Consider the following 18,716-nt stretch of genomic DNA (forward strand, 5'->3'; position numbering starts at 1 on the left):
TTCCCTTTCGGACCAAGCCATTCTATGATTCTACGACTTAACTTAAAAATGTTGGTCTCCCAGTTGGAGGACAGGTAGAGATAATACAGCTCTTTATATTGCCATCATGATTCTATCAAGTAGAGGTATTTACTAGCATAGATCACGATGATTGCCCTCATGCAGCTGACAACGTAGAAGTGTTAACACTTGCTCAGGATGTGAGGGTTAAGGCACTTAAAAGCTCATGATTTAAACAAATGCAAAGAAGGGGTGACTGAAATAGCTTTGTAGGCTGCTCTGATAGACAACTGATCCATTGCAGTCAACAACAGCTGAGAACCTGGCCCATCATGACCTCCTCAGCATCAGACCAGCTTAAAAATTAAGAAGGGAAATAGACTGGCTCATGCAATAAGGGTACTTATAAGCTCCTTAATACTTAGTTCTTACAGAACAACTAGTTCTCTCCTTGTATCCTCCCCTTAGCATGTTGGCTGCTCCCTTCCTCAACCAAGCTGACTCCTATCCAAGGAGCATTTCTGTGTAAACCTGCATCATTTGACCTAAATGGGTCAAGCATTTTGGTGCTCATGGCACACAAGGTTTTGAAGAGTTACAGTGTGATACACAGTCAGAAGTATGCAGCTATCTATGGCCTTCTGTGGGGGTACACCACCTTGTTCCTGTCCAAAATCTTGGATTTTCCAGGGAGGTTATCAGGTCTCCTTATTAACATCTACCATGCTGCCATTTCACTGAGACCACAGATTTAAGAAGGACATTATAGTAATGTCTGTCTTATTTATAGGAATAATTTAGTTTTTTTGTCTTCATGATGTCATCACAAAACAGGTGACTCCATATTTAAATTGACAAGATGTAGACATCTGTCAAGGAACTGCTTTAAAAGCAGTCTAGTTATCAGAGCAAAAACTTAAAATTTCAGCCCCAAAGTCTATTGTGAACTGGCACAACAAAACAGAGCTCCCAGGCTCCAGTACTTTAGTATCAGGATTTAAGTTCAAAAGCCAACTGCTGTGTTTGCTTCAAGCACTTTTTAATCAAATTGCAGATCAAGACTTTTTCCAGGAAGAGGATACCTCTAAAGAAATGGGCTGTTTCCCAGCAACTCACCCAGCTTGAAAAGACGGTGCTCCATCCTGCTGACCAGGTGCATCCACATGGCAGACTGCAAAGTGCTGGGTGATTTCCTGCATATCCTCAAAGTTGAAGAGAGGATTGAAGCAAGTTTTATCTTGAGAAGGAAAAGAAAATACAAAATAATAACGCTGCAGGACATAGTAAATTTGCTACTATAACTTATTAAACTATCCTGCATGTTAATCAAAAGTTGACTCAACCAGATCAGTGGTGCTGTAGCCTCAGAAAAGGGGCAGTTATATTTCTAAGTAGGAAAGACAAGTAAAGCCCTACTACAAAGCAACTTGCTTTAATTCCTTGAAGCATAAAACCTGAACAGCTCCTTTATCATGTCCAGCTAAGGTTTATCCAGGTTATTTTGGTACCTGCCACCAGTATTTTCTTGGTACACTAAATTCTCAAAAAATTGTTTTTATGCAAAGTTAAAATAATAAAATGTAGTTAAGGATATTCATCAGAGGTTTTTGCTTAGATTAAATTATCTATCCATTTCCTTGTCCAATCTTTATTTTTTTGATTGTGTCAAAATGATGGAAGAAAAAAAGTATCCAAGGTTGAGATCATGGCTTGTGCTTTTACCCAAACATTACAAGAGGAACAATGCATGATCAACTGTTGCAGGTAGCTCAAGACAAAAGTATCCTTCTGGGATACTCAGTGCTATAGGCCCCATACTTTGAGGTGATTTGATTTCTGATTTTTAAGCAAGAGGATTAGCACATTTTCCTTCTGGAGCAGAACACACCAGATTTGAGATGCCTAGAAAATGATACAATATTCTGCGTGTTTCTGCATGTCTTCATACTACAACATACATCCAAAATCCTTGCAGATTATAAAGTACTTTTAGCTCAAATCAGCTTTGAGGGAACCCACAAGCTTGGGAAAAGTTTCCTCCACTTTCAAAGGGCGAGAAAGTTTATTTACCATAGACTTTGTAACTCTAGGCGGAAAAAAGTCTTACTCAAAGATAGGATCCAGATTAAGCTCTGCCCTGATCCACTGAAAATCAAAAATAAAAGAAGAAAGTTCCACTAAAAATGGACAAGAAAACAGGTTATTTTTCATATTAATAATATCCACTCCCCAGTAATAGCCAGACTTTAAAGATCTGCAGGTGTTTTTAAATATCAATAACTTATTAAGAAACAGTGAATTGTGTGAAGCAAATAGTACTGGTGAAAAGAACAAACTAGAGCAGGTCTGGATATTAGCTCCTTAAATGACAGATAAAAGGCACTTAAAGTTTTTTCCCTAGTAAGAACTTCCTTGTCTAAGGACACAAAGCCAGCATTTATTTAATCATCCTAACTTGACTTGTAATTCATATAAACCTACAGCAGCACAAGGCTGGTTATCAGACAGGAACCTAAGACAAAGCCCCAGCAGTGTTGTTTTTCAGTCCTGCTGTCAATACACCATCAAGCCTCCCTAGAGATGTTTTTACAGTGCTTATGCAGAGTTGTTATGAACATCCAGCGATCTTTCGCTCCTGCCACTGAAATATTCCAATTATTTACTTCACAAGGATAAAAAAAAAAATCTGAGAATTAAATTTGCTGTAAGAGAGGAGTCATGTGCCGTCTAGCAGGTTTCAATGCACACAAACAGTCGAGGGCCTGGGGAAGGTTTCCTAACCATCGCTGCTTCCACACCTCTGATTCCAGCAGTTACAGAACTGTTACAGCAGTTACAGTGTTACAGAAACAGGTTGTGCCTGTGTTGTTAAATAAAAAGTCTACTTACGGTTCAGCCCGATGTCGTGGTAGGTGAGGATGGCCGGGCGGTTCCCCCTGGGGGTCCCACACATGGTGACACGGACTGAGCCGTGCACAGTCTCCACATCTTGCTCCTGGTAGAGAACAGGAAGAATGGGAAGAATGTGTCAGGGGATTGACCAAGTGCTCCACATCTGCTGCAGCAGACCTTGTACAACCAAGAGCACAGGTCCTGCCCATCCCAGGGTCTGTTCCACAATCCCTGTGCTAACAGCCCCTGTTCTCCCCCATGGTAAGAATTCTGTGCTAACATTCTAGATCTGACTGTCACCTACTCCAGTTCCGCAGGCAACTACAGAAGCACTTAAGCTTCTAGCTTTAACCAGATGCTGAGAGAACAGTTAAACAGTTTTTAACCTCATTAAAAGGCAGCATAAGAAAACTAGGAAAGCATTTCGATGTAGTGACACCTAAAAGAACAGGAACTTACAACTATGACTCTCAACATTTGCAAAACTGCAAGTTGCCAAGACAAAAATACTTGTTTTCTAGGAAAAGGACTCAGCAAATAATTACTACTCCCCAAAGAAAGCAGTATTAAGTAGCTTGTGTTTGCATGTTTGCCATAGAGGCTTATCATAGTATGAAGCTTCTGATTGCAGTAGCCTTCCCCAGTAAAAACAGCCACCACATGTGTTTTATTCATGGCTTTTGAGGTACAGACTTCAGCACAAAACACTGCCTGAAGTTACTTCGCTATAGAGCGGAATAACCACAACATTGTGGTGATATCAGAAAAACAACATTAAGAAGCATGTCACTATTATTTGGCATAACAGGAGTTTATACTATTTAGTGATAACAGGAGCTTGTACTATTTAATGACAAACAGTATTTAATAAAGCCAAGGACATCATTAACAAACCGAAGTCCCTCTTAGCACCAACTTATTTATTCGATCTCTATGAAAGTTAGATGGGCTTGGGTCATATCTAACTTATACAACAGATGGAACAGCTTTTTGTTTCTTCTGCACTTGAACTTCAGATGGGCACAAACAATTTGTTGTTTTGCCAACATGTATAAGGGGAATCACAAACCAACAGTTATTTATGACACTTATTTACAGTACCCTTACACTCACATAGAAGTCAAAGCAGTTAATAGGTAGCAGTCAGTCTTATCATCTCAGCAGAATGCTTTATGTACTGTACAGGACACAGATAAGATATGATCCATGTCATTCAATGTCCTGCCTACTGCTGCAGGGCTTGCTTGACTTGCTCTGCCTTATAATGCCCAGAGGCAAAGTCCAAGTTAAATTCAAACCTATTAAAAATATTCTGTAGAAATCAGAGGCATACAGCCTCTATAAAAACCTTTAAAAAACTCTCCAAAGATCTGAGGTAACAATTCAATCTAAATCTCAGATCCTTAATTTGACACAACGTATACATTGCACATTTTGTTGAAAATAAGGATTCTGGGCAATGCCATTCTACATTTTATCTATTCTACTTTTAATTACATAATTACACCAGTTTTAAGTTACAACTACAGCAATGAATCAAGATCTACATCCCTTGGCGAGCTGAGCATTGCTGCTATCTGAACTATATTCCATCAAAACTCTAATTTTCAGCTTTTATGTCTCCTTAGAGACTCATTCCTCTGCATACTCACTGCATTATTTAGCAGGTAAGCTGTATCTTCCACATCCAGAACCATCCTTAGGCAAAACAGGGTGATAAATCCAGCAAGTCATAAAGAGGACGGGTAGCGGGTTTCTACTTTGTCCCAGTAGGAAACTGGGTTATATAGACAAGCTGTTACCCTACATAGGCTTATGACTCCCATAATGCCCAGCTAGGAAAACCAAAACAGACTAATTCACGAGGATGTCATTCTTAAATAGGATTTGAGTCAGGTTTGACCAGGGGAAGTACATACTCAATAGAGCTCAGACATCAAAGATGAACTAAGTCCCTGCCACACAATGTACAAAGTGCCAAACTTTAAAACCTGGGAATTAGCACAGTCTGACCTGTTGCTGATTCCATCAGGTTTTGAGAAGTTTAGCTTCACTGCATATTTTATTATCTCAAATGCTAAAATACCCCAAACTTATGTTCAAATAAATCAGAAGCAAGTTCTTTCCTAAAAGTCAGGATTAAAGTTTTCAGTATAAACACAAAACACTTTGAGAAATTAGTCTAAGTCAATTATTCTGCATGACAAAACCAAGTACTTTTAAATGTTTGAAATCTACTATTTTCCAAAGTAGGTACACAACTTCTAGTCAAAAGAATTCCCACATTACATTAATGCCACTATAAGTTGAATTTCTGGCAGAAAATAGGTTATTGTACATTATACTTTGGGTATATCATTAACATAGACTATTAAAATAGAATCGTAGAATCACAAAAAGATGATCTTTAACATCCCTTCCAACCTCCTTGCTGTGGGCAGGGATGTCACCCATTAGATCAGATTGCTCAGGGACCCAATAATATATAATATCATATAATTAGTATAAAATTGGGTAATGTCATTATACAGTAGTCCAGAAGAGATTTGCAATGGCAGTAGATAGCAATTAATGATAGTGGAAATTAATAATAATGGCAAATAATATTTTCCACATTCTACTCTCCCTTCTGTACTTAGATAATTTTCAAGGCAAAGCATAAAAATTGATAATTTGGTAACCTCACAGTACTGAGAGTGTTATTGTGTAACACACCTCCAGTCCAGTGTGGAATACAGAAATTATTTCTTCCTCAGAGGCTAATAGACATTTCATATACTCAGATTTTCATTACTAGAGCCTTCCAGTAACAGCACTGAAAAATCCAGAATGTGTTTTCTTTGCAGGCATCACCTCAAGATTTTGGATCTCCCTCCTTCATGCAAAAATGAAAAAGACTGTTCATGGTCAATAAAGCCAAACTCTTGAACCTGCACATCCCACTGACTGCCACAGCTATTTCTACTGGAACTAGAAACCTGAGTCTAGTTCAAACTCAGTGTCAACTAAAAATAGTTCAGAGACAACAGGCGACCATGATCCCAATAACTGGCATAAAACACAGTCAGTTTAATAATTGGCTTAATTCCTCATTACCTTCACAGTAAGACTCCCCTAATTCAAAGAGGTTGTGTTATTTTCCAGTAGCTCAAATTCTTAATGGGAAATACCCACAAGGTTCTAAAAAACAAATCAATTCAAACCAGTTTGTTTGGTGACATCAAACCAACAACTTCACATCCCTATTGATCCTATTAAAGATCAAGAGATTTGTCTACGTGATGTAGGGATGGATGTTTTCAAAATGCAGAGCACTGAAAACAGATGGCAGCACATCCCAATCAACATCAACATTATAGTAAGAGGCTCTTCACCAACTGATTTGTATTAAAATACTATCTTAGAAAAAAATCCAAGGTACACTAATCCGATAGAAGGATAAAGACAAACACACCATCTGTTCACATCTCTCACTTTAACAGAGGTGCAGTCTTATCTTAGTGTCCTAAAAACATACACAAAAATACTTTAAATATGTGCAATTTCAAAGAGTCTGTCTCAGTTTGAAGGTGCTGAGCCATTCTAAAATAGATTTTATCTTTGCTTCAAGTAACATTTTTTGATTTTCTTTCATGAGGTTAGAAGGGGAAAATCTGTTATCACACAGGAGAGCTCATTTTTTCCTTTCCCTCTCCCTCCTCACTAAGGAAGACATGGATTGAGGAACATGTTTATGAACAAGTTGTTTTCTCAAGTATGGGATATGCAACCAAAATGATATCTAAAAAGAAAATATCTAAAAAGCAAAACTGTACACACACATTGCGCATTTTGATAAATAAGTCATTTTATATTTTAAGTAAAATACTTCATTCCATCAAGATTTTAAAGCTTTCAAATATACATAATCCTCAATTACAATCTCATGCTTTTATTTTAATTTATAATATTATTCCTGTTAAATACACCTCCCTTCTCTTGCCTCATAACTGAGAGAAAAGCTTCAGAGTTTTTAAAGATGATTTAAAAAGCATTTAAATTGCTAGGAGACGGTATATTTTAAATCCATATTACTTAAGAACTTTAATATAGTAATACCTGTGTAAGCTATTTTTTCACTTCTTTTTTCAATGTCTTTAAGATAAAAAATATTTGAGCTTTTAATGTGGTATTTCATTGTTGAGTTTCAAATCCCCTTTGCCCTGAAGTTAACATTTTCCTCCCAGCTTTTTCTACTTTAAAATAGGATTTCAAGTCATCTTATATTTTTCTAAAACCCCAATGCCCACATTTCCAGTTATTTTTCCTCTTTTTGTTGTTTTTTGTTTTGTTAGGATCTCTATTTTAGTTCCCCAATTCAGGCTTTGAGTCAGGTGCGTTAATGAGGATGATGACTTTAGATGTAAAAGTAAGTGGTCCTGCTAAGGTGAAAGCCAATAACAAAAACTTTGGTGCAGGAACTGACGCAGGTTGTTGCGATAGCTCTGCCCAGGGATTCTTCTTAGTCCGATTAGCACCGGGTCACACTGCTCTGCCAGGCACAAAACTGCAACCACCCCCAGCCCGTTCCTCCAGCGACCTAAAAGGATGAGGAAATCCACAGAACATCCTGCAATGCTCCAAACCGCATCCACCGATGCCAGTGGAAAAGCCACCCTGTCATGCCACGAGGACCAGCTGATTCATCTCCCATTGCAGGGCAGCTCTTTTCTTCTCCCAGAACAGGCAGGAGAAGGAAGTAAAGCTTCCACAGCTGTTGCATGCCGGTGGAAACAGATGGCCACGAGCCATGAATCGCAAGGGACAAACTCATCTCTGCCACCTACAGATGCCACACAGCACAAAGTTTTCTTAGTTACTGAGAAAGCAGTGTCCTGATGGACTGAAACACAGAGCTGAGAGAATTTACACCCAGTGTTGAGGAGCCGGGTTCCTGTTGGCTCCCAACCTACTGAACTAGAGAATAGGCAAATACATCAAACTGGAAATACAATTGAAATGTGCTCAGCATGGTGAAAACAAAGCCACACAGGGCACACTGCCCTGCACTGGATTATCATTAATTATGCTGAAACAGGTTTGGTCAGGAACACTCCCCCTTCTTGAGAGGCAGGGGACCTTTACCTAAATTTTCAGATGGGTGCCACTGACATAATAACAGACAGAATGCTTACTAGATGTAGTTCAGAGCTGTCAGTTCTTCCATGTCTTGTCTTGGCCATCCCCTGGTAACTTCATGAACACTTTACTCCAGAGAATAACCACATGCACATCTTGCAATGTGTGTTTTTAGGAGGGTGATATTGCACTATACAGTGACTTACTTTAAAAATGGAAAACTATGTTTAACTCCAGTCTATCTAAAACAGCATGTGAAATAAGGGTGTATTTTTTTCCAAATCTGAATACCTAGATAAAATTTATTCTTGGAAGGAAGACATGCCACAGACAATCACTACTTTTCACCAGTGGCAGAAACAAAGACATTAACTGAACACTGCATAACTTGCTCCCAGAAGGACAGAGCAAGTTACATTGGATGTGGTGGACACCCATACCCATACACATGCATTAAATAAGAAGCTCCATCCTGCCAAGTACTGATCACCTTCCCTGACCAGATCCATCCTCCACCCAAGAGTGACTCATGGGAAACGTTGCTCACTAAGAGCACACTTCAACTTCAGTGTCAGCCCTCAGTGACCTGGGTCCTCCAGGGCCTGAACTTTTCCAATAAACTAAGCAATCAAGTCTCTCACAACAGCTCCAAACCACCTCTTTCACAAATCAACCACAGAATAATTTAAAGACACATAGGTAGGGTACTTGGGGGTTTAAGGTTCAAAGCTAAGCCTCCTTTGCAGCCACAGTTCTTAATGCATTGAGACTGTTCTTCCACATTTTTTCTCTCTGAACTAGAACAGTCACAGATTAAACTCTTAACAAAGAAGGATCATTAAAAAAGTAAGATCTGGCAGAACAGCACTAAATGACAAGAACCACTGCTCTGGATTAGTGGCAGTTAATCCAAAACATGGAAAAAAAAGCAAAAAGGCTTAGAGAATTTGATCTTGCAAGTTAAAAAACCTATATATATACATGGTTTACAAACCAAGCAATTTATTCCAAGAATAGAAGTGAAATATGGGTCACTTCTGGATTCTTAATCAAAATACCACAGTATTCCTGTTAGCAGACTTAATCTGGGATTCAGATTTATTTAGACCAACTGATCAATCTGGACCCAAATGGAAAGCTTCTCCCATGCTGTGCATAGTCCATCAAGAAGCTGCATAGTGGCAACTTTAATGTACATTTTTCAAGACTTCAGGCAGTGGATTTCATCCTTAGAAAAGATGACGGGGAAGATGCAGGATTGGCGTAAACTACAGCATTGCTGTTGAAGTAAGAACCATTGAAAGATGTCTGAGATAACTGTCTCACTTGGTATCCAAAGTAAAGACTACTGAATTTAACCAGTTTGCACAACATTGAATAAAAATATAGACAGGTGCTAATAAAGTGCAAAACACAATAAAGTGGAGAGGGGTTATTTCCTTCAAGGACCTCTGCCTGAACCTTCAAAAGACTAGAACAATTTAATAGCTTTCCCTATTTCCTGTACAGTATACCTCCATTTCTACACCCCTTGATAAAAAGGAGACACACAGTGAGCCTTTTTTGCCAACACATACTCCTTGTCCTCAGCAATGGGAAAACACCACTCACTCTTTTTATCGACACAGGTACACGCCCCCTGCTCTCCATCCCAGTTGAACACAGCCTGATTCCTGCAGCTGTCCATTTCCTTAGTCTCAGCTTAAGAGCCAGCAAGAACAAACTTCTCAGTCAAAAGCCCAAATGACAACGAAATAAGAGGGGTCAGGAGATTTACTAAGTCATCTTTCAAAAGCACGACACATAGAAAGTGGAGAGCCACCATGTGACCTAGTGGTGTGCTTTATGAACTCATGTTCTGACCATAAATAAATATGTCCTATTACTGATATCACGGATTGCCTAACACCTTTCATGACCACACAGGACTCAGGAATCTCTTGGAAAATTTCAACAGCATAACAGGATGTGTCCACAAGGGCATTTCTTCCAAGGAAAGGCATGCACAGTGCTAGTGAAAGCAAATTAATTGGGGAAAGTGTGTGTCCATGTGGGAAGGGAATATATTGTTTTCAGTATCGCTAACAAAGATTCTCATTCTCTCAGCAAGAATAGAACTGCTTGCAATCCAGTCACCCTTTTGAATGAAACTTTCTCAGCTCCAGATTGAAAAGACCTCCCGTGGTCCCCTTCACATCACTACAGTGTAGCCCCATTCAGACCCCTCTCACAGTAACAGCATTCCTGGCAAGCAGGCAGTCCCTTGTGGTCACATCTTGCTGTTTTCTCAAATGTCAATTCCGTTTCCCCTTTTGCCAGAAAAAAAAAAAACAAAAAACAAAAAAACACCAAAAAACCAAAACACACACACACACAAAAAAAATCCACAAAAAAACCCCCAAACAAACAAACAACAAAACCATAACTTTACTTGCCTGAACATCAAAATCTGGAAGGAGGCGAGTGATAGCCTGTGAAGAGATTTGAAAGCATTAATGGAAGTAACTTGCAGCTACAGAAACCTATGCTGGGACGTGATCTAACCCACCAGTTTTGCAGCTCAGAGCTCTGCCTGTCCCTTCATTCAATGACAGCTCTCTTGATGAATGTCAAATTCACCCAAGAACTTTTTACCTGCTAACCTTGATGGAGAACATGAAACAGTAAAATACTAGATTACAGACCGGCAAAATGAAACATAAAACCTGGTGCATCCTCAGTTATTGTTAAAATCACTGAACAATATGTTCACAAGGAACAGTAAAACACTGAGCTTATTGTAGCCATGGTACAGCCAACAGTCCTGCCCAGGATGAAAAGTCACCATTCAAGCATGCACTGAGCACTTCCAACTCAGTTAAGCAGTCATTACCGAGATTTGGTTACGTGATGTGGAAGGTGAGAAGGGGTTTATTCTAGCCAAAATTAGTCTTTGTAGTGTTTGGGAGGCTGGCTGAACACAGAGAGGTCCATTCCAACCTGTGACCCACAACAGGTATTACTGACAAACTCTTCCTGTCAAGATCCTTGAAAAAAATCTGTCAAGGATCTCCCCCAGGAAAGGACTTCAGCGACATCCTCCCCATCTCTGATAGTATGAGGCTTAAAGTTTCAAAAGAAGAAGTGTCTTATAGTCACCTCCTTTTATTAAAAGACAAGGAAGAAGTCAAATTCCTATTTCCACTGCAGGGCTGAAAACAGAAGGAAGAGCAGCCAAGCAAACACTTTATGCTGTAAAGTGAGAGAGAGGACAAAGCTTGAAAAAAAATATGGAGATGAAAAGGAAAGCTTAGAATCATGACAAGGAGGTCACTCAGCTCCAGAAGCCCAGATAAATTAAGGGCAGATATCGGAAGCAATACAGCTGCTGTATTAGGCAATATTGTCTCGGTGGACCTCAAAGCATTGCAGTCCAACCTGCAATTCTGACACAACTTGAGAGAGCCTTTAGGCAATTAGGCACTGTCTTGTTCATACAAACAAGTAGCTAAAGAGCTGATTGAGCTTGTGGAAGTCACTTTACATAGCCTAGCTTTAGGCAATGTGCTTGCCGGGTTTTAATCTTACTATACTGTGGGTCTCACGAGCTTTTAAACATAGCATGTCATCCACCGTTGTTCCAGTGGGACCTAGAGTTGAAAGCAAGAAGTGTATGTGGTATCTGTACCAGCAGCATATGAAATAAGGCTGATCACTGTTCAGGAATGAAAACTCAGCTACAGTAGAAACCCAAGAACAACAAGCCAGGACATGACTTCAGGTTGCATCACCCACTCAAAACCAGCTCCACTGTTAACCTTAGCATGTGCTGAGTGTTTTTCAGGGCAATATTTTCCACTTTCTCAAAATACATTAAGTAACTTCCTTCATCTGTGTGAAGAATGGCCACAGAGGAATCAAATTCTCTGCTAGTTTCCCCATGCAGACAAAATTTAAGCTAACATCATGAACAAAAGCATTTGGGTTCATTGTCAAGATTCCAACTTTTGACCTATGTGCTACAGAAACCCAGGAAGTTAATCAGTGTCTTAAGATATTTCTGAATTTTAAAGCAAAGATATTCCAGTATTAACAGGTCTACTGCTTAGTCTCCCCTTTGCTTCGCTACTACTGAACAATACGGGCATTAAAAAAGGATCTTAGTTTCTAAAAAGTTTGAGTCCTGCCTTCACTGGTATTCAAACAAGCTCTGCTTTCATGCAATGTCCTTGGCAAACAAGCTGTGTTTAAAGTTTCTCTAGCCATTTCACTGCAATCATAAGTGGAAATGATTTGCTAAAGTGTTTACACAAAAGAGGTAGAAAATAAAGAAAGCATCAGATAGAGCAATGAATTTTAGTGTAGAAAATCAAAAAGAAACAACAACACATTGATATACATCATTGTCGAGAACTAACCTCACTGGGAAAAAGGGAAAAAAAATATCTTAGTTTATATTCAAGAAAAAAAAGCTGAGACATTGCTTCACATATTACAGTGAATTTTTTGCCATGAACATACCAAAGCACAGAGAATTGCTACCACTGAAGAGTCAGACAGCCACCAAATCTAGATGCTGTCAGCAGATTTTTGGAAAAAAAAAAAAAAAAAAGAAAAGGAAAGTAGTACAAGACTAAAGGGAAAAAAAAAAAAAAAAGAAAAAAGGCTATGAAGTTTCTATGCTGCAACAGGTTGTGCACACCCAGCTGGCTGCAGACCAGGCAGTTGGTGTGTAACTGCTGTCCCCATCCACTCAGAGAGGATGGGATGGGGCTCAGCCCTACCTCTGGATTCAGATGTGCCCAAAGGAAAAATAAAGGCTCTCTGTTCCTCCCTGACAGGCAGCTGACAGAGTAAAGTCTGTTTTTACATTGAGAAGTCTGTAGGTATAGACAGATGTACATGAGATTGCCCAATTGGCATCATTCACTACAGCTAAAGACAGTTGTCATTATTCTGAGAAGAAAAAGTGTCACCACCATACTTAGAGAAGCACAAAACCAAACAGGAAGAAAGAACAAACAATTAAGGCTCAGTTTTGCATTATTTTAAACAACCCCAAACTGCTCTTATTCCATCTCCAGTTTTTCTTGTTTTCTCTATATAATATGTCAGAACTAATTCAAGAGCACATGTGCAGCACCAACAGCAGTCCTAACAAAATAGATAAGCTCTAGAAAGCTTTACAATATTTACCTCCTCCTTCTCCACCAGAGGTTTCACCTCTGCAAGGTGAGCATCCTGGAACTCTGTTGACATGGTCAGTAGCTGATATCTGCAAAGATGAAAAGAGATTTGTTCTCAGCTTGCATCAAAGATTAAATACAGAAACAAGTGGAGATCCTGCTCCACCCAGCCCCCCACAATGACCCACTCAGGTTATAGTTTAAAAGACCTCTGCAAGAACATTATGAATCTCTTGTAAAATGCCTCACTGGTTTATTTATATACACACTCGTGCACAATACAAGATTAAAGAAATTCTTGCAAGAATTCTGCAAGATCAAACAGAAGTTTGGCAGCTTCAAACCAGGGAATGTTGAAGGAAACAGGGCAGGCACCAGTGGAGAGAGTCATGAAAACTATCATTCCACAGTTGAAAGAAGGCATAGCCAAATCTGCACAACTACCTTCTGAAACTCGCTTGAATACTTGCTCCCGAAACCTTTTGTTTTTAGTTTATGCAAGGCTCTCTTTCTATGCTCCACATTTTACTGTAAGAAAAATGAATTGGACACTCATTAGCACTATTTTACTCTCAGATTAATATGCTCCATTCTTCAGGAGAGATAAAAGTCAGATATTCCTTTAAGTGGACACCAACAAGATATGTGCAATAATGCAATTTTCAAAACTGTCAAAAGAAGGAACAAGATTGCTGTATCCTGCTCTAGGACAGGATTAGCAATGCAATGTCCAGCTCTCAACTGCAGAAAGCTTAGCTGGGAACACAGACACAGCCAAACAGAAGAGGCGACTGCAAAGGCAAACAGAGACATAGGCTGTGCTGCATGTGCAGAGCACCCTCTACACTTGGACTAACAGGCATCTCAGTTCATCAAGCACAACAGTTCAAACTGGGAGTTTAAAAAAATAAAGTGTTTTCATTCTCTTGACAAAGATAAGGTCATAGAATCACAGAATATGCCGAGTTGGAAGGGACCCACAAGGATCATCGAGTCAAGCTCTTGGCCCTGCACAGTGCCAGAGGCACTACAGAGGACTGTTCTTTATGAAGCTCTAATGACGACCTGAAACAGTTCTCAAGAGATACTGGAACTGTTACAGCAGCAAGATGACAAATACAAAAGTCAAAGTATGTTTATTACATATCCTCTGGCCTGCTGGAGAAATGCATGTCATGTAGGGTTTAGGCATCTTTCATAAATTTCCAGTTTTGTCCATCTACATAACTATAAACCAAGTGAATAATTTACTTTTCTTAAAAAGTTTAGAAATTAAGCATATGAGTAAGTGTACACAAGGCAAGACAAAAGGCTGAAGTGTATTTAGGAATTATTGACTATGTGTAACTGCACACATTTTAATTAACAGTTTTCCTGAAGATAAGCATAGAAATACAGAACAAAATTTACATTGATTCTTTAAGCCATGATTTCCCCACCTCCTGACTTAAATCTGATTTAAGCCAATAGACCCCGTCTAAATAAATGACCTGGTGCTCAGGAAGGGCTGTGAAGCCCACAGGAGCATCCAGGCAGTGGCAGCAGCAACATTTTTCACTCTGCCACATGGGTTAACTTGATGCTTTTGTCCCTGGGTAAAGATGCTCTAGTGACTGGTCTCAAGATGGCTGGATGCTGCAGGAAGCTATGAAGGGATGCACTCAGACTAAGAAAGTCAATGCTGAAAAAACATGGGTGTCCATGCATGTAGTTTTGGATTTTAGGAAGCCTTCCTGATAGCTACGCTAAAGAATTAGATCAGGAAACTTAAGCTTAGAGAAATGTTTTATTAGTATTTTACCCCACCACTTGAGGCATGGGAACAGTACCAAAACTGACCCCATTGCCAGTGCTTTGTTATCCAAATTTAAAACAGGGCAGGGATACATAAATAGTTAAAAGACTCAAGTTACTCTGATTCACCCTTTTTCTCCAGCTTTTCCATTAAGTTTTGTCCATTACAAATTTTTATGTTAAAGAACAAGCAAAAAACAAGTTCACAAGATTTCAAACAACTGCAAGTGACATTTTAGTAAATGTTACATATTTTTGCGATTACAGCCATCAATGTAGTGAGCAATTGTGTACGATAGAGATGTAAGATAAATGCTGCTGCAATATTTGGAAGTCGAAAATATTCATGTGCAATTGTACCAAAGCCAAATGGATTTTTAATTTTTTAATTTTTTTTTATTTTATTTTTACAATTCGGTAAATTCTGTTAAGACAGAAGTAACACCTTGATGTTGCACCTAATTCTGCAATTGGGACTAGAAGTGCAGGACATTTTTCTGTGGTTTGCCCATAGGTGAGGAAAGTAAGAAGTCAGGTCCCTTGCAGTTTTCCAGTAAGAAACAGCTCAGGAAACAAAGCTGCAGCGAGTGCTTGTGGAAGAGAGTTGTTTACACAGGGCAGTTTCAGACTTTCAGGGACTGAGAGTACTGACTACAAATGACCAAAAAAAAACGTGCCAGAAAAGCACAAGATGGATGCTTTTTATAGCCTTAAAAAACAATCCTGTTTTTTTAATAGTTCAAAGTTGTTGCTCTATGTTTCCAAAAGGGCCAGCATTAGGAAGTGCTGATCAGCAGATTACACGACTGCCTTCAGGTTTGCTGAACAAAAGCCCAACGTTCACCAAGTTTTCACTTTTGGAAAGATACCATATCTTGGTGCCATATAACAGTATTAGATCAGACATTTTCAAGCTCTGGGTTTTCCCTCTGTGCATCAGGGACACCTGAAACATTCCTACCAAGCAACAACCTTGTGATAAGGTGGCACAACAACATGCTATTTGTTCACAAAAGCTGGCAAACAAAGCCCTGCTATTTGACAGTGCTGTAAAAAACATCTTATTTTCCAAGGAGAAAGATGGGGAAGTGGCTTTGTACCACCCTTGTTCAGCACAAATTTTATAGTCTCTAAATAGGTGCTTTGTGCTCCCCCCGTTATGTGACAGGGCAGCTCGAAGCTAATGCAACTGCATAACTCTCCTAAATAGATAACTATACAAGCATCCCTTTATACACATTTCAAAGCACTTTCCTCACAGAAGCCTTTCAAAGACAAAGTTCATTTATATCTGCAAGCAGTAGTGTAAAGTTGCCAACTTGGATAAAAACAACTTTTCACTCCGCTTGGCCAATTCAGCCTGCTGAGAGGTCCCAAATTCTCTTTTCTGGAAGAAGCCACTTCCACCCAGTGGACACTCACCACCCTGCACCAGATACCTGTTGCAATGGCTGCTCAGACACTTAAGTTTTAAAAGAATCATACTTCTAACTAAGAAAAAGTTAAAGGTTTAAGACACCTCTGCAGCTGGCAAAGTGTTTTAAAACTGATGGCATACCTACCTTTGCCAACTAGCAGGAAAGACATCAAACCAGCCTCTAGGAAGCAAGGGGTGTGTAGGGAAAAGTGAAGTCATCTGTGCAATACTGTGTTTACTAATTTAATTCAATTAAACAATTAAATTAGTGTTTACTAATTTAATTGTGTACCCATTCCAACCAAAGCCCACTGCTCTAAAACCACTGCAGCGACTGCCATAAACAAGACTAGAAGTTCATAAGTCTGTATCAGGAGTCTGATTATTTTGATATTGAAGGTTCAGAATACATCCTCTGTCCCTCCACATCATTGCTGGAGGGCCAGTCATTGTTGGAGCCTTGTTTCGGCAGCAGGAGGTACAGGATTGATGTGCACAACAGATATCAGAGGAGCCAAGAAGCCACCTATCAGACTATCCACCCTCAGGCACAAGCAGTGTTGCAATCAAATACCAAATATTAGGTAATATGCATATATGTGACCAAATTAATTTCAAGCACAGGAGCAAAACAAGTCCAAAGATCCCTCGTTTCAAACTTCATATTTCTCAAGACACGTGCAGGGGTTGTCCAAGTTTGTGCCGTGGGGCGCGCGCATCACCAAGGGCTATGGTCTCACACCCATAAAGGTTTGGGGGCACTGCTGTCAGCACTACAGGATTTACCTCTGCCCTTTTACCTAGCTGTTTTTTATTTATGTGCTATCATATAAAACAAAGAACAGGGAAAGATTCCTGCCCGAGTGTTTCATAAAGGTGGCAATTTCCTCAAAACTGCTTCTTTAAATACTGGCAAAAGGAGATTATTATCCTTTTCAGTACTTATGCATAGAAGGGTAATGTCATCAGAGCAGCCTGATGGCATTTTCATCTCTGCAGGCTGAGCGAGCAGGAGGGACAGCAATCACTTCACATGTGGGATTAAATACTCATGAGCATCTAATGACAAAGAGGAAAACGGTCGTGGGCACTGAGGGTCACAGCTCTGAGCTCTAGTGTTGCTCTCTTTGTAGAGAGAGGGACCACACAGAACTTGGGCTCCAGGGTCACAGGTAGGAGGTGTTTCCAAGCCCATCGCACCACTCTGCACTTTATTCCTTGAAAGCTACAGGTGTCTTCACGCTCTGGCATCAAGGCAGGTTGGAAGGACAGGGGTGACAGAGGTTTTGCACACCTGTAGCAGCTCACAACACAATTAAAGCAAGAATGAAACAAGGATGAAGAGAGCCAAGGTGTCTCCAAAGCACTGCAAATGTTGATTAGCAGATACCTGCATCAGTTCCAGGTCAGAAAAACAACCAAGCAGCTCAGGCCTCTGACGATGAAGCAAGGAAAGTTACTGTGACACTCAAACAGCCTTTGAGGCTTATACACGGCCAATTAGACCTCTTCCAGTCATTAACACTAAATGCTGTAAACTTGTCTGACTGGCCCTAACATAAAAAATGGTTACCGCAAACTAGAGAGCAGCTTGAAACAAAACCTTGTCTTCATTAAGCAGAGACTAAACAGAGACAAGTGGACACCAATACAAGACAATTCATAGCACCCATGTATGGTTATGGTCCACAATGCATCTCTCCTTAAGTGTAGTTTACATTTCAGATATTCTACAACAAAATTGACAAATTTAATCTTCCTGTTTGTGAATCATTTGAAAATTATTCCTTTGCAAGCATTCAAAACAATTCATGCATAAGCATCTGCCCACACTCTGCCCTGTTTAAACTAGTCTTTGTTACAGGCACTGGTATCACGAGGTTCTTTGTGTACAGTTACTGATTTTCTCTGACACTGTTCCACACAATAAATCATGAAAGAGGTTTTATAGCAGTTCCTTCCCTTTAAAAATAAGGCAGATGACTTCTGACAGTCAAGTAGCATCTGACTAAACAGTTTGAGCAGGAAGTGTCAAAAGTTGAAGGCACTCAACTACCTGGGACTCTCCGGGTTTCCTTAGCCTCCAGTTACACATAATCTCAATTTGCAACTAAGTTAATAAACTGAGAACAAAAGATAACAAACAAAGCTTGGAAACAGAACCCTTAAATAACCTAAAGTTTCAAATGAGAAAAAGGTCAGGAGCCAAAGTATTAAATGAAATAATATCAGGTAACAGAAACAGCTACACTGCCTGGTGGTCTCCAGTTCAGAGATGTCCTGTGAGCCACCATCACCCAGCCCTCTTCAAGTACAGTACACTGCTGATA

The 18,716-nt window shown here is 39.6% G+C and overlaps 1 protein-coding gene across 1 annotated transcript in view; it reads right to left on the bottom strand.

The window, feature by feature from the left end:
• NDRG1 (N-myc downstream regulated 1) overlaps positions 1 to 18,716 on the bottom strand; it is a 40,641-nt gene that overhangs the window by 13,402 nt on the left and 8,523 nt on the right. Inside the window, exons 2-5 of the mRNA XM_027711295.2 lie at positions 13,186 to 13,264; positions 10,446 to 10,481; positions 2,890 to 2,995; positions 1,117 to 1,237 (exon numbers count right to left, since the gene is read on the bottom strand). Coding sequence (XP_027567096.1) covers positions 1,117 to 1,237; positions 2,890 to 2,995; positions 10,446 to 10,481; positions 13,186 to 13,248 — 326 coding nt within the window. The 5' untranslated portion in view covers positions 13,249 to 13,264. The remainder of the gene's footprint in view (positions 1 to 1,116; positions 1,238 to 2,889; positions 2,996 to 10,445; positions 10,482 to 13,185; positions 13,265 to 18,716) is intronic.

Source organism: Pipra filicauda, unplaced genomic scaffold, assembly GCF_003945595.2.
Source record: "Pipra filicauda isolate LSUMZ 115617 unplaced genomic scaffold, ASM394559v2 scaffold6_size6359152_pilon, whole genome shotgun sequence".
Classification (NCBI taxonomy): domain Eukaryota; kingdom Metazoa; phylum Chordata; class Aves; order Passeriformes; family Pipridae; genus Pipra; species Pipra filicauda.